Here is a 19,485-nt window from a genome sequence, read left to right as displayed (position 1 = left end):
ACCATTGTCTGCTTCAGTCCATACCCTTCGAGAGCCACGGCGGCCTCGCAGCTTGGAGGGTGGGGGTGCCAGCTGAGACTCTCCCAGGTCAAGAGTATAAGAGGGAGGGGAGGCAGCACGCATGCTCTTCACCACCTGGATACTGTCTTCAGCCAGTGGAGGCAGGCCCAGTTCTGCCCGCTTCTGTACTTTGAGAGTCTGCAGATGCTCAAATCCACCGAGGGTAAACTAAGGAAGAAACAGGAAAGGGGCAGAGAGAGAGGACGGAAGGGAAGTAAGAGAGAGCCAAGGTCAGGGAAACATGGATGAAAAGAAAGAGCCACAACCTCCAGTCCCTTCAGAGATTTTCCTTAATAAGGAGGTAGTAAAACAGAAAGAGGCAAATATGATTACCATCCCCACGGCAACTGAGGAGCTCAGGGGTCAGGATAAAGCATTATTTACTGCCCCAGTATGGGAAATATCACAGAAGTTAGGAAAGGAATTCCTGGGGGCCTCCTCAAAAAAAAAAAGAGAAAGAAAAAAAATAGGAAACTATCTCCCTTTTTAATGAACACATCCAGGTGCTATAAATCCCCAGAGTCACTCAATTTCCTCTGCAGTCAAGAGGCAGTTCCCCCTATTAGGCCTGCCTTGTGAGATGGGAGCCAAAAATGAAGGATCAAGTTGAATAACTAGTAACAAAAACGTAACCACATATTTATAAGAACTTCATTATTTTTTAAAAAGCAAATCCTGGCCAGACACAGTGGCTCATGCCTGTAATCCCAACATTTTGGGAAGCCAAGGTGAAAGGATTGCTTGAGACCAGGAGTTCAAGACCAGCCCGGGCAACACAGGGAGGCCTGTCTGTAAAAAAATTATTTTTATTAAAAAAAAAATACATATCCTCTGTTTATCTGGAGGGAAGGCAGGCACTCACCGCAACCTTTTATAGCTAGAGAAACTGAGGTCAAGGGAGTTGCCCAAAGTTTCTCAGTATCAGCAAAGACCAGATCTACCAACTTTCAACCAGTGTTCTTTCCATCAAACATTGGCTTTAATAAGAGAAGGTACCACTGACATCCCCAATTTATGGAGTGGCATATCCCATCCATCCAATAGAAACATGAAACCTATTCTAACATAGAGCATCTGATGTCTCTAGGACAGCCTTGTTGCCCCTCCAAATTAGCAGTTGGCTAAGGGCTGCCCTATTCTGCTCCCTGGCTCCAGCCTCCTGGAATGCGACTAGAACAAACTGAGGTGGCATAGGGTATTGCTGATCTGATAATGTGGGAATGGGGAGAATCACTCACCATGACCACCTTCCAGAGCAGAAGCAGGACCTTCTTTATGGGGAAGTGAGGAGCCAGGCCACTGCAGAACTTGGTAACCATGGAGAAGAGTAAAAGGGCAAAAGGCTCCTCATTATGCATGGAGAAGCCTAGGGGTGAAGAGAGAGGGGAATGAGAAAGTGAGGATGAGGCAGCTAAAACCGTGTTCATGTAACCCTGATTCTGGACACACAGAGGAAGACACTCACCTCCCCTGAATAATTCCAGAGTACTTGGTCCTGAGAAGGAGGCTTAGACCCCCAGAAGGAAGCCCCTCAAGGGCAGGAAGGTAGGCCATGGAATTAAAATGGCTTAGGCCCCAGAGCTTAGGGTGATGCTCTGGGGTTGGATGTCAAACTAGAAGTAACAATAATGAAGACATTGCTTTCTGGCTAAAGTACTCAATGTCATTCACTTTCCCACATCAATAAATATATTTTTAAAATCCCATAGGCCTTCATATCCTATCCCTGTCAGATGACAACACCAACTTACATTTGAGCAGAACTCAGTTTTCAAGGTGACTCAACTCATTTTTTCATGTGGGATTCGTGATGGAGTGGGAGAGGAATGGCTATTCCCACTTATAACCAAGGAAACCAAGGCATAGAGAAGTTACATGGCTGGTCTTAGCTAATAGATACAGGGGGGCAATCAAGCCCAGCCCTTGTGCCTGCCATGCAGTATCTCTGTCCTAAAAGAAAGGACATTAATTTTAAAAAAGAAAACAAAAGAAGAAAAGGACTGTGCCTCTCCTAGGCAGATGCTCTGCTTCCCCTCTCCCATTAGCACCCCATCCACACCTTCCTCAAGTGCCATTTCTTACTTAATTCGGTGCGGAAGGTCTCCCGGGCTGTCCTCCACCCACAGGGGTCTGTCTCTCGCTCCAGGCGAATATTTTCCACCATTAGGTACATAACACTCAGCAGCACCCTGGGGTTACAGAAGAGTCACAAGAGGTTCCCAAGGCAATTCCCAGCCCACAGTCAGAGACCTCAGGGATGGTATCTGTGGGAGCCCAACCCAGTGAGATTAGCTAGAGGGCAACTTCCTAATGGTCTGAGTCATCTGGGATTTGGGGAAAAGGTAACCCAGGTGCTAATCATCCGCCCTGTTCCAAGCCCATAGTTAGCCCCACTCACCTGAGCTCTGTGCTATCAGCTATGGAGACAGCTGGTTTCCGAAGAGCACTGCTACAGGCCTGGCTGTTGCTGCCAGGGGGAGGAGAAAAAGAACAGGAATGCATAAGACCTTTTTTCTCTCTGTGCTCTTACTTATCACTCACACAAACATGAGTGCTTGCCATTCCCTGGCTAGGCAGCCACTAATGAAACTGGTCTAGGGTAAAGGAGCCGACAGAATTCCCTTGCCACCTCAGCAAACTCTCTTATCTATGGTGAAGACAAGGCAAGCGCAGGATCTGTGGTATCCACTCCTCTTGCATTCCCCACTATGCTTAGTATTGTGCTGGACATAAAACAGATGCTAAGAAACACCTGATGAATAATAAGCAGATTGCACCCTATCTCAAACTCCTGGGTGATGGGCATAAGACAAAACAAGGGGTCACTGTAGTGGTAGCAGCAAATAAGGCAACCTCTAGAACTATAGCCCATGAGGGAAAGAATTGGGCACAGTGACAGGAATTGATTTCCTGTCTTTCTTGGGTCATGCACTCAAAACAGTTTCCCTCTTGAATTACAGAGTTAGGCTGAGCTAAGAAAGTCCTTGAATAAAAAAGAGAACCCACTCAGGATAGGCCCCTGAAGCCCAGGATTAAAGCTGTAAGTGAGGCAGAAGCTGCAGATGTATCCAACTTCAGGGAGGGAGAACAGAATATCAGAGAACATGGCTGGATGGAGGGGAACTGTCAATGAGCTTTGGGCTGAGGTGTGAGTAGACCCAGTTCCTCTCAGGAGCTCTCTATAGTGAGGGAAGCAGCACAGAATATGAGGCCCCTTTAAGGAATAGGGGTTGTGTAGGCCAGCCCTTCCCCTAAGGCTTCTCACTCAATTTCCATGTGGAGTAGCTCCAGGAAGGTGGAGAAGGTCCCCATCTGATACAGCAGGAAGCAGTTGTACCTGGACCAGTGTAGCACATCGACCTCTGAATCACATTCCCCAAAAGTACCTAAAGGAGCAGACAGTTGTTACAGGGGTTGAGAGATGGCAGTATCCCAGTTCTTTCTATCCTGCCCCATGATCTTAAGACTTTCCTATAATACTCTGCCCAATAATTAGGCTGACATAGGTATGACAGGGACCCCAAGAACTTCCTGGAATGAGTCAGGGGAGAAGAGAGGTAGTCTCCAGGGTTAGGTCCAATGTGCTCATCAATGGCCTGTCATCTTAAGGGTGGGTTCTCCCAGAAGCAGATCCTGAGGTAAGTAAGGATTCCAGTGCAATTAACTTATTTGGGAATCATTCCCAGGAATCATCAGTAGAGATAGGGAAGAAAAGGAAGCCAAAAAGAGTTCGCTCAGGGGATAACTTTAGAAACAGTATAAAACACACAACTCACAGTTATTCTATCCAAGAGGGGTGAGAGAGTCAGGCTATCCATCTACTAACTACTGTCAGTCACCGGATGAGGGTGCTAAACTAAAGGAGCACACTGATTCCCTACACTTCCTGGATGCCCTGTATGGGCTGCAGAGAAGGCCCTTGGGCAGAAGCTGGGCATGGTGGCACATGCCTGTAATCCTAGCTACTTGGGAGGCTGGAGCAGGAGGATAGCTCGAGCCTATGAGTTCAAGACCAGCCGGGGAAACATAGTGAGACTTTGTTTTAAAAAAAAATTAAATAAATAAAGTCCTTGGGCAAACACATGAAGGTACTGGAAGCTGGAAGTTGGCCAGAGCACCAGATCCAAGAGATACAGGAGGGCACAGTCCTATTTGCTAGTCTTCTCTTCACCTAATGTCCACCCTTTCCCTTCTTTATTTATTATTTCTTTTTACAATTTTTTTTTAGCTCCCAACTGGTTGGTTCTGTTAACAAGCCTCATATTTATGATCGTAGGCTTATTTTCACTCCAGCTAGGCTATCTCATTTCCCTTTCCAACACCTGGCTAACAGGTTTCTTCTGACCAGCTTTCCCCAGTTATTCTATTTAGGTCTGATCATCTCCAAATTACTCACAGCATCCACTCCTGCAGCTATGTTGGCTTGAACTTTCAAAATGCCAATGAGAAACAATGCAAGGGGTCCATGTGTATCCGTGACACTCTCCTATTTCTCCTCAGTTTTGGGGCCAGGCCACAGTTGATGTCTTGTCTCCATGATCAGCTAGTGGTACATCATCAGCTCTGGCCACACTGACCCTCTTGCTAGTATTCACATATGATTATAGTACAGGGTAGGGAAAAGAAGAATCCTATAAAAAATTCTGACATGCCTGGTAAGATAAAGGCAGATCCCAAGGGATCTAGAACAGCACTCAACACTATCTCATCTTCCTCATAAGCACAGGTTACTCCTAGCACGTGACAAGATCTGTCCTTGAGAGGCAAGAAACCTTGCTTTCCCAGCACAGCCTGCATCATCTCAGTCCTGATAATGCCCACTTCCCTCTCAAGCCTCCACCCCTCTAAAGCTAGCAAGGGTAGTCACTCACCTTGGGCCAGGTAGAGAACAGCCCGGGCCACCTTCAGCCGCTGTTCCCTACTGACCACCTCTAGCCGGTCCAAGAGTCCCATTATATAGGCCTTTTGGGCATCTTCTTCCAACTCCAGCCATTCCTTACCCTGCACTGGGAATAAAAGGCCATATACATCTAGTGTCAGCTATTGCCACCTTTCCTGGAAAGGTTTCTCATAGCATAGCCACCTCTGATTTCAGCTCTCCCCAAAAAATTATTTTCTCCAAAAGCTTTCCTTATTTCCCTGAGAAAGAATAAGGGACGGGAAAAGGACCCAAAATGTTCTGGCCTGAACCCAGTCTATAGCCTCATCTTCAACATCCCCTCTATCCTCCACACACAGCCCATACTGTCCTGTCTCTCTGCCTTTCCTCAAGGAATTCCCTTTGTCTCCCTACATATTCAATTCCTAGTCATCCTTACAGGCGCAATACAAAATGACCTCTTTCCCACTCTTACATGCCCAATATAAAATGACCTTTCTCACTAATGCTCTGGCCAAACACTCTGCTTCCCCAACACTTTTTAAACTTTTCTGATACAGCATTTTCCTCTTGGATGAAGGGTGCTAAACTAGAGGAGCACACTGATTCCCTACACTTCCTGGCTGCCCTGTATAGGCTGCGTGAGAAGGCCCTTGGGCAGAAGTTGGGCATAGTGGCACATGCCTGTAATCCTAGTTACTTGGGAGGCTGGGGCAGGAGGATTGTTTGAGCCTCAGCTAGTTTTGTGATGTGCACATGATTCCTCTGCTCTCAAACTCTAACTTCTTTGTAAAAGCTGCTTCTCACTCCTGCCTCCAGTATCTGACACAGAATACTCACCACACATTTGTTGAACTGAAAATCAAATTGCCACTGACCAAGTAAGGAAATGGATGAGAATGTCTGAGAATGTCACAGTGTGGGCACATGAAATTACTGTTGAGAGTAGGACAAAGTTGAAGATGGGGTGAAACATTAAGGTCAAGGGTTGTATCAGGCAGCACAGGACCAGCTTCTCATGCTTCTACTCCATTGCTCTCCACTTGAGACACAGAGAACCCTGTATCCCCTAAGCAAGAAGGAAAGGCTACATGGTTATGGAGGTTGTGATGGTTAATACTGAGTGTTAACGTGATTGGATTGAAGGATACAAAGTATTAATCCTGGGTATGTCTGTGAGGGTGTTGCCAAGAGATTAACATTTGAGTCAGCTGGCTGGGGAAGGCAGATCTACCCTTAATCTGGTGGGTACCATCTAATCAGCTGCCAGCAAATATAAAAGAAGCAGAAAAGCATGAAAAGGAGACATGGGCCTAGCCTCCCAGCCTACATCTTTCTCCCATGCTGGATACTTTCTGCCCTCGAACATCAGACTCCAAGTTCTTCAGTTTTGGGACTCAGACTGGTTCTCTTTTCTCCTCAGCTTGCAGACAGCCTATTATGGGACCTGGTAATTGTGTAAGTTAATACTTGTGATTGTATAAGTTAATACTTAAACTCCTCTCTCTCTCTTTCCATATATATATATATATATATATATCCTATTAGTTCTATCCCTCTAAGAGAACCCTGAGTAATACAGATTTGGGTACCAGGAGTGGTTCTAGAGCAAGAGAATATTAAGGATGGAGTTCTTTCAGTGGTTTTGAGATTTCTGGAGCTGGCTGCTTAATATGATTAGATCCAAAAATGCTAAGGAATCTACTTCTAATAGTATGGAGAACACTGATAGTCCTTGGAAGAAACTATTTAGAGAGTTATGCAAAATAAATGCATTTGACATTCCTGATTCACCGCTCGTGAGAGGCAAGGAGTTAATGACTATACATAATACCTTTGACCATATGTGGAGAACCAAGGAACATAAGGAAGCTGGTTGGTTGTTCCTAAGTTCAGTGGACAAAATGATGAAAGAAAATGATCAACTCAGGGATTCTGTCTCCCAGCTTCAGAAGCAGATACTGAGCCTCAAATCTGCTAAGATTGCCCTGAGTGAGAGTCTTATCTCCTGTAGAGAAAGAGCTGAAATTGTGGAAAAACAGACACAAACTCTTATCATGTGAGTGGCTGACCTGCAATGAAAGATGTATTTAAAGATGCATTTACAGCCTTGTCAAGTGTCTACTGTTAAAGTGTGGGCACTTATTGGAAAAGAATGGGCCCTGAAACTTGGAATGGGGACATGTGGGAGGACCCTAGTGAAGCTGGGCACACTGACTTTGTAAACTCTGATGAACATTTTTTGTCAGGAGGAACAGCTTCCCCATCCCCAGTAGTGGCAATATCGCCTCCCTGACCCATGCTGCCATCAGCCTTTCCACCTTTGTCTGAGGAGATAAACCCTGCACTGCCTGAAGCAACAGTGATGGCAGTTGCCCTGAAACAGTTGCCAGGCAAGATAATGCTGCTTCTCCTCAGAAGCTACCCCCAACACCTTTGTTTGGTTCTAGACCTATAACTAGATGAAAGTCCTGGCAGGCCCCTAGAGGTGAGGTTGAGAGTGTGACCCATGAGGAGGTGTGCTACACTTGAACTATTTGAGTCCTCTAATTTATATAAACAGCAATCTGGAGAACAGGCATGGGAATGGATATTAAGGGTATGGGATAATGGAGGAAGAAACACAGAGTTGGATCAGGCTGAATTTATTGATTTAGGCCCACTAAGTAGGGACTCTGCATTTAATGTTGCAGCTCGGGGAGTTAAAAAAGGTTCTAATAGTTTATTTGTTCAGCTGAATTATGGATTAAAAGATGGCCCACTGTGAGTGAGCTGGAAATGCCTGATCTCCCTTGGTTTAATATAGAGGAAGGGATCCAAAGGCTTAGGGAGATTGGGATGGTGGAGTGGATTAGTCACTTTAGACTTACTCATCCCAGCTGGGAGGGTCCAGAAGATACACCCTTGACCAATGCCTTACAAAATAGATTTGTGAAGGCAGCAACTTCATCTTTGAAGAGTCCTGTAATTGCTTTTCTCCTTATGTCAGATGTAATGGTGGGAACCACAGTCACTCAACTGAAAAATTTAAATACAATGGGAATAATTGGATCCCCAGGCGGCAGGGGCCAAGTGGAAGCACTCGACCATCAAAGGCAGGGTAGGTGTAGCTACCGTAATGGATGGCAGAGACAAAGAAGCAATCAGAATAGTCTGACTCATGTAAAGCTGTGGCACTGGCTAATTCATCATGGTGTTCCTAGAAGTGAAACTGATAGGAAGCCTACTGCATTCCTACTTAATTTATACAAGCAGAAAACTCCTAGGTCGAATGGACAAAAGACTAATTTGAATTATAAAAACAGAGAATCATGGCCCCTCAATCAATTTGCAGACTTGAGCCAGTTAATGGACCCAGAACCCCTTGAATGAAGGGGAGGTGGGGTTCCCTTGAGGAAGGACCCTACTACATCACCAACAGTTTATGCAGTGAATTTTTCTCCGATTCTTCCTCAAGAAGACCTCTGGCCTTTTACCAGGGTAACTGTGCATTGGGGAAAGGGAAATGATCAGACATTTTGGGGACTACTGGACGCTGGCTCTGAGCTGACCTTGATTCCAGGGGACCCAAAACGTCATTGTGATCCTCCAGTTAAAGTAGGGGCTTATGGAGGTCAGGTAACTAATGGAGTTTTAGCTCAGACCTGACTTACAGTGGGCCCCCGGACTCATCCTGTGGTCACTTCCCCAGTGCCAGAGTGCATAATTGGCATAGACATACTTAGTAGCTGGCAGAACCCCCACATTGGCTCCCTGACTGGTAGGTTGAATGTTACTATGGTGGGAAAGGACAAATGGAAGCCATTAGAGCTGCCTCTACCTAGAAAAATAGTAAATCAAAAACAATATCATATCCCTGGAGAGATTGTGGAGATCAGTGGCACCATCAAGGACTTGAAAGACAAAGGAGTGGTGATTCCCACCACATCCCTGTTCAACTCTCGCATTTGGCCTGTGCAGAAGACAGATGAATCTTGGAAAATGACAGTGGATTATCGTAAGCTTAACCAAGTGGTGACTGCAATTGCAGCTGCTGTACCAGATGTGGTTTCATTACTTGAGCAAATTAACACATCTCCTGGTACCTGGCACATGGTCATTGACTTGGCAAGTACCTTTTTCTCCATTCCTGTCCATAAGGCCCACCAGAAGCAATTTGCCTCCAGCTGGCAAGGACAGCAATATACCTTTACTGTCCTACCCCAGAGGTATATCAACTCTCCGGCTTTGAGTCACAATCTTATTCGGAGAGATCTTGATCGCTTTTTGCTTCCACAAGATATCACATTGGTCCATTACATTGATGACATTATGCTGACCGGATCCAGTGAGCAAGAAGTAGCAAACACATTGGACTTATTGGTGAGACATTTGTGTGCCAGAGGATGGGAAATAAACCTGATTAAAATTCAGGGACCTTCTACCTCAGTAAAATTCCTAGGGGTCCAGTGCTGTGGGGTCTGTTGAGATATTCCTTCTTAGGTGAAGGATAAGTTGCTTCATTTGGCCCCTCCTACAACCAAGAAAGAAGCACAATGTCTAGTGGGCCTATTTGGATTTTAGAGGCAACACGTTCCTCATTTGGGTGTGTTATTCCTGCCCATTTATCTGGACCCCCTCCCCTCTAGTTCTTAGTGGGGTCCAGAACAGAAGGCTCTGCAACAGGCCCAGGCTGTTTTACAAGCTGCTCTGCCACTTGGGCCATATGACCCAGCAAATCCAATGATGCTTGAGGTGTCAGTGGCAGATGGGGATGCTGTTTGGAGCCTTTGGCAGGCTCCCATAGGTGAATCACAGCGGAGGCCTCTAGGATTTTGGAGCAAGCCCCTGCCATCTTCTGCAGATAACTACTTTACTTTTGAGAGACAGTTCTTGGCCTGTTACTGGTCTTTGGTGGAGACTGAACGTTTGACTATGGGTCATCAAGTCACCATGTGACCTCAACTGCCTATCATGAACTGAGTGCTTTCTGACCCATCAGGCCATAAAGTGGGTCATGCACAGCAGCATTCCATCATCAAATGGAAGTGGTATATACGTGATCAGGCTCAAGCAGATCCTTAAGGCACAAATAAGTTACATGAGGAAGTGGCTGAAATGCCCATGGTCTCCAGTCCTGCCACCCCCAGCCTGCACCGATGGCCTCATGGGGAGCTCCCTATAAGTTGACAGAGGAAGAGAAGACTAGGGCCTGGTTTACAGATGGTTCTGCATGATATGCAGGCACCACCTGAAAGTGGATGGTAGCACTACAGCCCCTTTCTAAGACATCCCTGAAGGACAGCGGTGAAGGGAAATCTTCCCAGTGGGCAGAACTTTGAGCAGTGCACCTGGTTGTATACTTTGCATGGAAGGAGAAATGGCAAGATGTGTGATTATATAGTGATTCACGGGCTATAGCCAATGATTTGGCTGCATGGTCAGGGACTTGGAAGAAGTATGATTGGAAAATTGGTGACAAAAAGATTGGGGAAAGAATGTGTGGATGGACCTCTCTGAGTGGTCAAAACTGAAGATATTTGTATTCCATGTGAGTGCTCACCAGTGGGTGACTTCAGCAGAGGAGTTTAATAATCAAGTAGATAGGATGACCCATTCTGTGGACACCAATCAGCCTCTTTCCCCAGCACCTCTGTCATCGCCCAATGGGCCCATGAACAAAGTGGCCATTGCGGCAGGGATGGAGGTTACGCATGGGCTCAGTAACATGGACTTCCACTCACCAAGGTTGACCTGGCTACGGCCACTGCTGAGTGCCCACTTTGCTAGCAGCAGAGACCAACACTGAGCCCTAGATAAGGCACCATTCCTCAGGGTGATCAGCCAGCTACCTGGTGGCAGGTTGATTGTATTGGACCTCTTCCATCATGGAAAGGGTAGAGGTTTGTCCTCACTAGGACAGACACTTACTCCAGATATGGGTTTGCCTATCCTGCAAGCAATGCTTCTGCCAAGACTACCATCCATGGACTCACGGAATGCCTCATCCACCGTAATGGTATTCCACAAAGCATTCCCTCTGACCAAGGCACTCACTTAACGGCTAAAGAAGTATGGCAGTGGGCTTGTGCTCATGGAATTCACTGGTCTTACCACATTCCCCATCATCCTGAAGCAGCTGGATTGACAGAACAGTGGAATGGCTTTTTGAAGTCACAATTACAATGTCAACTAGGTGACAATACTTTGCAGGGCTGGGGCAAAGTTCTCCAGAAGGCCGTGTATGCTCTCAATCAGCATCCAGTATATAGGGGTACTGTTTTTCCCATAGTCAGGATTCACTGGTCCAAGAATCAAGGAGTGGAAGTGGTACCACTCACCATCACCCCTAGTGATCTGCTAGCAAAATTTTTGCTTCCTGTTTCCGCGACATTACGTTATGCTGGCCTAGAGGTTTTAGCTCCAGAGGGAGGAACACTGCCACCAGGAGACACAACAATGATTCCATTAAACTGGAAGTTAAGATTGCCACCTGGACACTTTGGGGTCCTCCTACCTTTAAGTCAACAGGCTAAGAAGGGAGTTACAGTGTTGGCTCTGGTGATTGACCCAGACTATCAAGAAGAAATCAGTCTACTACTCCACAATGGAGGTAAGGAAGAGTATGCATGGAATACAGGAGATCCATTAGGGTGTCTCTTAATATTACTATGCCCTGTGATTAAGGTTGATGGGAAACCACAACACCCCGATCCAGGCAGGACTACAAATGACCCAGACCCCTCAGGAATGAAGGTTTGGGTTACTCCACCAGGAAAAAACCACAACCTGCCAAGCTGCTTGCTGAAGGCAAAGGGAATACAGAATGGGTAGTAGAAGAAGGTAGTCATCAAAACCAGCTACAACCACGTGACTAGCTGCAGAAATGAGGACTGTAATTGTCATGAGTATTTCCTCCTTCTTTTGTTAAAAACATGTTTGTGCATGTATACACTTGTACTAATATCTTCATTTTATTTCCTTTCTCCTTTATCATGTGACATAAGATTTATTGACTTCATATCAGCATTTAAGTATTGTTAACTTGGCTGGGCGCGGTGGCTCAAGCCTGTAATCCCAGCACTTTGGGAGGCCGAGACGGGCAGATCACGAGGTCAGGAGATCAAGACCATCCTGGCTAACATGGTGAAACCCCGTCTCTACTAAAAAATACAAAAAACTAGCCGGGCGAGGTGGCGGGCGCCTGTAGTCCCAGCTACTCGGGAGGCTGAGGCAGGAGAATGGCGTAAACCCAGGAGGCGGAGCTTGCAGTGAGCTGAGATCCGGCCACTGTACTCCAGTTTGGGTGACAGAGCGAGAGTCCGTCTCAAAAAAAAAAAAAAAAAAAAAAGTATCGTTAACTTTATATAATAGTATTTGGGTTGGGTACTGGTAAGTTTCCAGTTGTACGAAGGATAGTTGTACTATGTTAGGCATAATTATGCCCTTATTATTGTCTTTATTTGAAGATTATGTATGATCTCAGGAGATGTGTATGAGTTCGAGTTGACAAGGGGTGGACCTGTGATGGTTAATACTGTGTGTCAACTTGATTGGATTGAAGGATACAAAGTACTGATCCTGGGTATGTCCGTGAGGATGTTGCCAAAAGAGATGAACATTTGAGTCAGCTGGCTGGGGAAGGCAAATCCACTCTTAATCTGGTGGGCATAATCTAATCAGCTGCCAGCAAATATAAAACAAGCAGAAAAACATGAAAAGGAGAGATGGGCCTAGACTTCCAGCCTACATCTTTCTCCTGTGCTGGATACTTCCTGCCCTCGAACATCAGACTCCAAGTTCTTCAGTTTTGGGACTCAGACTGTCTCTCCTTGTTCCTCAGCTTGCAGACAGCCTATTGTGGGACCTTGTGATTGTGTAAGTTAATACTTAATAAACTTCCCTTTATATATCTATCTATTTATCCTATTAGCTCTATCCCTCTAAGAGAACCCTAACTAATACAGAGGGGATGAGGGATCCCACTTTGTTTTAGCCTTTTACTAGATCAGGCTGGGATATCATAGAAGGAAAAAGCAGGTCTCTATGAGTAAAGATCTGGAATTACCTTGAGTCTTGAAATCTTCTTCAAAGCACCTCCTGTTGTTGGTGAATTCCAGGTTCTCAGTGTAACTATACAATTCTGTGGCAAGAAAAACAGAACAGTCACATTTGGGAGATCCTTAAAGAAGCGGCCCAAAGTAGAGAGGGTGGCATGAAAGAGCTAAAGCTTCCAACACATTCCTGTGTCCAATTCAATCCAAAGCCAGCTTCCTCCTTTTCAGAGCAGTTAAAAATAGCCACTTGTGTCCCTGGGAGATTAAACCATCAAACCTGTCCTCTTCCTGCCAGCTGGCTGCTGCAGCAGAGAAGGCAGCCTTCAACATTTGGTGAGGGCCAGAAGGAGGACTGGAGCACAGAGAGCTTAATTTCATCACTCCTGTTTCTCAGGGCTGCAACTCCTGCTTTGTCAACCCAACCAGGAACTATCCTATCTCTAAGGGAAGAGGAGGGCAACACAACTCCTGAAATTTAGAGGAAAGATCCTTGTGCTGGATCAGGAAACCAAGGTAAGGGCTGAAAAATAAGTGCTAGATGGCTCTTCAGGATTGGAGCCAGTTCATTCTCTCCCTGCTAAGTTTCCTCAAAGGGTATACAAGTTTAGACTCCTGCCCACAGCCACTAAGCAGAGGCTGCAAAAAAAAACTCTAGAGAACAGCTATGATTGTCAAAGGGTTGCTGTGCCCAGGAAAATCTAACTTTGCTAACAGCAGCTTCTCAATACAAAATGCAGAAAGCTTATGAGAAATAGAAATGCCGGCCATGTGTGATGGCTCAGACCTATAGGATTATAATCCCAGCACTTTGGGAGGCTGAGGCAGGAGGACTGCTTGAGGCTAGGAGTTCGAGACTAGCCTGGGCAACATAGCATGACCCCATCTCTACAAAAAATTTAAACATTAGCCAGGTGTAGTGGCACATGACTGTAGTCCTAGCTACTTAGGAGGCTGAGGTGGAGGATCGTTTGAGCTTAAGAGTTTGAGGCTTTAGTAAGCTATGATCATGTCACTGTACTCCAGCCTGGGGTAACAGAATGAGACTCTGTCTCTTAAAAAAAAAGAGAAAGAAAGAAAGAAGAAAAGCAATAAAAATGCCCTTTCCTACTCTCTCGCTGTCTCTCTGCAGAACATTATATATGTACTCTCATCTTACAGAAGATGAAGAACTGAAATACAGAAGTCAACAGATGATAGAACAGATTTCCTTTAAATCTCTGCTCCCTACCTGAGACCCTTCCTGGAAATTTAACTAGGTCACAGGTAATTCACAAAGCAAGAGAAATTCACTTATGTTCCAGCCAGCTGTCTAATGGTTGAGAAACACCTTGTCTGGGAGTCAGGGCTTTTGAGTCCTAAGTTCCAGAATCCAGGAGTGACCAGAAGCAAATCCCATCACTGAATCTTAAATTCTTCAGTCATTAGTGTAGAAGGTGAATATATATATTTTTAAGAGTAAAGCACCACAAGCCAAATCAGAAAAGTAAAGCACCACAAGCCAAATCACCAAAAGCCAAATCAGGCAAGGCTCTTAGGTACTGAACTGTAGTTCTGGTCTTTTTATTTTTAAATTTTAGATTATGAATTTTTATATACAGGTAAGTACAGAATAGTACATTGAAGACACCTGTGTATTATCTTCTACCCAGGTCAAACAAATGTTAGCATTTGTTATATTTGCTTCAGACTGCTCCCCAGTCTATCTTATTCCCTTTTCCAGAGGCAACCGCTATAATGAAATTGGTGTGTATCCTCATATGCCTATTTTTCTACTTTTGCTATATGCATATAGGCCTATAAACATATGATATTGTTCTGTTTAAAAACTTTTTTATACAAGCGGTATCCCATTGTTTAAATTCCTTTGTTACTGCTCCTTTCTCCCAATTTTGTCTTTAGCACTTATTATTATTATTATTATTATTAGAGATGGGGTCTTTCTCTGTCACCCAGGTTGGAGTGCAGTGGCGCGATCCCCGTGTTCAAGCCTCCCGAGTACCTGGGACTACAGGTGCATGCCACAATGCCCAGCTAATTTTTGTATTTTTAGTAGAGCCAAGGTTTCACCATATTGGTCAGGCTGGTCTCGAACTCCTGAGAGATGATCCACCCGCTTTGGCCTCCCAAAGTGCTGGGATTACAGATGTGAGCTACCGCGCCCGGTCAAGCATTTATTGATATTGAAACATGTTGAGGCCAGGTGTGGTGGCTCACACCTATAGTCCCAGCACTTTGGAAGGCCAAGGCAGGAGGATCACTTGAGCCCAGGAGTTCAGGCCCAGCCTGGGGGCAACATGATAAGACTTTGTTTCTACAAAAGATAAACAAAATTAGCTGGACATGGTGGCACAAAATTAGCTGGGCATGATAGGGCACGCCTATGGTCTTAGCTACTTGAGAGGATAGGATGGGAGGATCACTTGAACCAAGAGGTCAAGGCTGTAGTGAGCTGAGATTGTGCCACTCCAGCGCAGGCAACATTGCCAGAGCCTGTCTCAAAAATAAATAAATAAATAAATATCTTGATTTAGATCAATTATTTTAATGGCTATTCAATAGCTTACTGCACTAATATGTTATAGTTTATCCATTTCCCTACTGATGAGCATTGTAGGTTGTTTCCAACTTTTTACACTGATAAACAAGGCTGCAATAAACATCTCTGTACATTTTCTTGTGCCCAAGAAATTTTCTGCCTAAAGTGTAATTTTCTTTAGAGTGGATATTTAGGAGTAGACTTGTTGGGTCACAATATGTGTACATCTTCAACCTTGCAAGATATAAGCAAAATGCTTTTCAATTTTATAAAGCAAAATGCTTTTCAATTTTATATTCTGCTCCCCAATGTCTAGCAGTACATAAAAGTACTAATTTCTCTGCACCCTCACCAACCCCAGGCTTTTAAGTTTTGCACTCTGATGATTGTGAAATAATATTATTTTAATTTGCTTTTCCTCATTTACTAATAAAGTTCAACATATTTTCATGTATTTATTGACCATTTGGCTTTCTCTTCTATAAATTCCCATTTATATTATTTGCCCACTTCTCTGTTGGGTTGCTCATCTCTCTCCTCTCTTTAATACATATATACATATATATTTGTATCATATTCCTATTATGAATTCTAATCCTTTGTTGGTTATTAAACTTAGCTCTCTATTTCTCTGTCACTCATCACAAAATTTATTCCTCGTGCTTATGCACAAGAACTTCTTTAAAATTGTCTCTTTTCTCTGAAAAAGAGTGTCTCAAAGTATCACTTCCATGTGACAGAATATTTAACTTTCACACCATCTCACCCAAAGCTCATTTATTAATAACTGGCATTTGTAGCACATGTAACATGGAGGCCCTTAATCTGAGGAGATCACATTTACCCTAAGCTAAAAATCCAGACAGAGAGAAGCAGGCCAGCACTGAAAGATGAATGCAATCACTTAACTCCAGCTCATAAACATCCAAGCAGAACTCCACTATGATGGATGCAGGTGACATGTCCAGCCTTGCTCAGCTGGCCAGTTGACTACGGAGTTTTTCCTCAGATTTTGTTGAGATTTTAATAAGGGGCAGATGCGAGAGGAAGAAGGAAAGGATGGAGGTAGAGGAGACAAAGGAAAAAGAGATGGCATGGGATAGAAAAAGGTAGCAGAAAGGAGGAGGCAGGCAAAGATACGGGTGACAGGAAGAGAAAGAGGAGGAATAGGGAGAAGATGGAGAGAAAACTGATTTGAGAGTACACCAAATCAGTTATTTTCAAAGAGAATAAAGAAGAGTGAGCAGGAAAGAGTGATAGAACGACAGAATGAAGAATACCATAGCCAAGGAGAATCACAGAAGGAAATGTGAAGACAAATAAAGAGATATTTACCACTCTGGGGTGGAGAGAAAAAGGAATGTGGAGAACAGCCTTGGTTCAACAGCCACTTGGTGAGAACAGACAACCTTCTTCCAGGGAGATCACAGGCCCCTTCCCTCTCCTCCTGGCTGTTCTCCACTAGCTACTGACCCATCTACCTCATACCTGACAACTCTGCTGCATGCCCATCTGCATCTCCATACTCAAACTCCAGAGTGGGACAGTCCACAGAGCCCTGTAACAGAAAAATCTTGTTGGTAACTGGGATAACTTGGAAAAAGGGGTTGTCAAGGGAAGATTGTACCCTTATTTATCTTCTTCTCCTCATGGAGGCCAGGGTTAGATCAGGGAGACAGTTAGGAGAGTCCTATTTGGGTCTTTCATCTCAGAGGTACTCTATACCAAGCCAAAACTTGAGGCTCAGTGTGGGGAGGGGCTGAGGATTCCCATACAAAATCAGAAAGTCTGAATAAAGGGCCAGGATCTCAAAAACATATGAAAGCTACGGTCTGTGTCAACATCTAATCTACATGAACACAGACCAGAGGAGCATCTAGCTGATTTATATAAATTTGAGACAGACAGAAACAAAGAGCACTGGATTCTAGCTTTAGTTCTGTCATCAACCCACTGTATGATATAGATCAAGTCTCATGCTGTGGATCATAGTTCCTTATTTTTAAAGAGGTTTTTTAGCTCTAATATTCTGCAACTTTAAGACTGTCAAATAATATAACATCTCCACTCCAAGTTGTAGTAAAGATTAGATTTCCTATGATGTTGTATGTATAAAGTTAATCCTATTAAATATATTTTAATATAATCTCATCTTCTAACTTATTTAAACATTTTGGGATATTTCCTTCCTGTATATGTTAATATATATGAATTTTTAAAATTCTCAGTCTCAGCTCTCTCACATACTATTTGATCTTGGACAAGTTAACCTCTCTGTGCCTCAGTGTGACATAAAAAATATACTGTTCTTTGCCCCTGGTTCCTGGTACAGAGCTCCTGAAATTCTTAGAAGTTCCTGAGTGATAGGAGTGTCAGTTATTCATAATGAGTCACTGTCAGCTTTACCAGAATTTATGCTCATGAGGTGACTTATGTTAGGAAAGCCCAAGCACATGATTAGAGTGTTTAACTTTCAGCACCATCCCCACATCCAGGGAGGGGAGGGGTACTACAGATTAAGTTCAGTCATATGGCCAATAGTTTAATTATGCCTAGATAATGAAACACCATATGAAAACCCAGAAACAACTAGGTTCAGGCAGCTTTTGGGTTGGGGAATAAACAGATGTGCTAGGAGAGTGCTGCCCAGGGAGGATATGGAAGCTCTGCACCACCCCAAACCCATACTTCGTCCTTTGCATCTCTTCCATTTAGCTGTTCCTGAGTTGTATCCTTTATAATAAAATTATAATTCTAATTACACGCTTTCCTGAATTCTGTGAGTTATTCTAGCAAATTATGGAACATGAAAGGAAGATCATGATAACCGCTTAATTTGTAGTTGGCCAGGCTGAAGTGTAGATAGCTTGGGGATCCAACCTATGGTTGGTGTCTAAAGTAGGGCCTTGTAGGACTGAGCCCTTAACTTGCAGGGTCTGTGATAATTCTAGGTAGTTAGTGTCAGAATTGAATTGAATTGTTGGACATCCAGTTGGTGTCAGGGAATTGTTGGAAAATTATCTGCTCAGTTTTCCCATCTGTAAAATGAGGATAATAACAGGACTTACTTCATAGTGTTATTTTAAGGACTCAAGAGTTAATACAAAAAGGCACACAGCCTAGCACTTGGTAGCACTATGTGGGTGGTCACTGTATTTATGATTTTAATATTATATTATAAAGGTATTCTTCTCATATTATTATGACTATTAGTTTAAATGATTATATAAATGGATATACATTTATTGGTTTACTTAACTAGGTCCTTACTGTTGAATATTTAAATTGTTTTTAATTTTCCTTTATTATATGCATGAAACTGTAATAGACTTATACTTTTTTCTATATTTAGGATATTTCCTAAGCATAGATTTTTATAAAGAAAATTAATGAATCACATCTTATGAACATTTTTAAAGCTCTTTGTATATAAGTTGCTTCCCCAAAACATTATGTCAATTTATACTGTCAACAAGGCGAATCATGTTTAAATCCACTATAGCAAAGATTTCCAAACTTTTGGATTACAGGGAACAGTAGGGAAAAAGAAAAAGGTGGAGAGTGGCAAATGACGGAGGGTTGTTGCTGTTTTATTCTGATAGGCATGGACTTTAAAAACGTTTTTAAAAAATTCAAAAAAGAACTGTTTAAACCCCCAAAATGAAGGACAGAATCTCAGAGTAAAGAACAGCCATTAAAAACTGTTTTTCAAACTTTTTGGAAAAATGCTACATTTTACATTATATCCCAGCACGCATGCACTCGTGCGCTGGCGCGCGTGCACGCGCACACACACACACACACACACACACAAACTGGAAAAAAAGTTTAACAAAGTATTTACCTTTATTGCATGTGATGCACTATTTTCTATTATTTTATTCCTTTTTTTTCTTTCTTTTCTTTTTTTTTTAAGACAGGGTCTTCCTCTCACCCGGGCTGGAGTGCAGTGGCACAATCACAGCTCACTGCGG

General features: G+C 43.7%; 1 protein-coding gene across 1 annotated transcript in view; it reads right to left on the bottom strand.

Moving 5' to 3' along the window:
- STRIP2 (striatin interacting protein 2) overlaps nt 1-19,485 on the bottom strand; it is a 57,304-nt gene that overhangs the window by 34,512 nt on the left and 3,307 nt on the right. The window contains exons 2-9 of the mRNA XM_011939634.1: nt 17,000-17,069; nt 12,987-13,061; nt 4,932-5,066; nt 3,326-3,446; nt 2,459-2,527; nt 2,143-2,249; nt 1,299-1,426; nt 25-228 (exon numbers count right to left, since the gene is read on the bottom strand). Of these exons, the coding sequence (XP_011795024.1) occupies nt 25-228; nt 1,299-1,426; nt 2,143-2,249; nt 2,459-2,527; nt 3,326-3,446; nt 4,932-5,066; nt 12,987-13,061; nt 17,000-17,069 (909 nt within the window). The remainder of the gene's footprint in view (nt 1-24; nt 229-1,298; nt 1,427-2,142; nt 2,250-2,458; nt 2,528-3,325; nt 3,447-4,931; nt 5,067-12,986; nt 13,062-16,999; nt 17,070-19,485) is intronic.

This window comes from Colobus angolensis, unplaced genomic scaffold, assembly GCF_000951035.1.
Source record: "Colobus angolensis palliatus isolate OR3802 unplaced genomic scaffold, Cang.pa_1.0 Scaffold182, whole genome shotgun sequence".
NCBI lineage: Eukaryota > Metazoa > Chordata > Mammalia > Primates > Cercopithecidae > Colobus > Colobus angolensis.
This window is presented reverse-complemented; position numbering and strand designations above follow the sequence as displayed.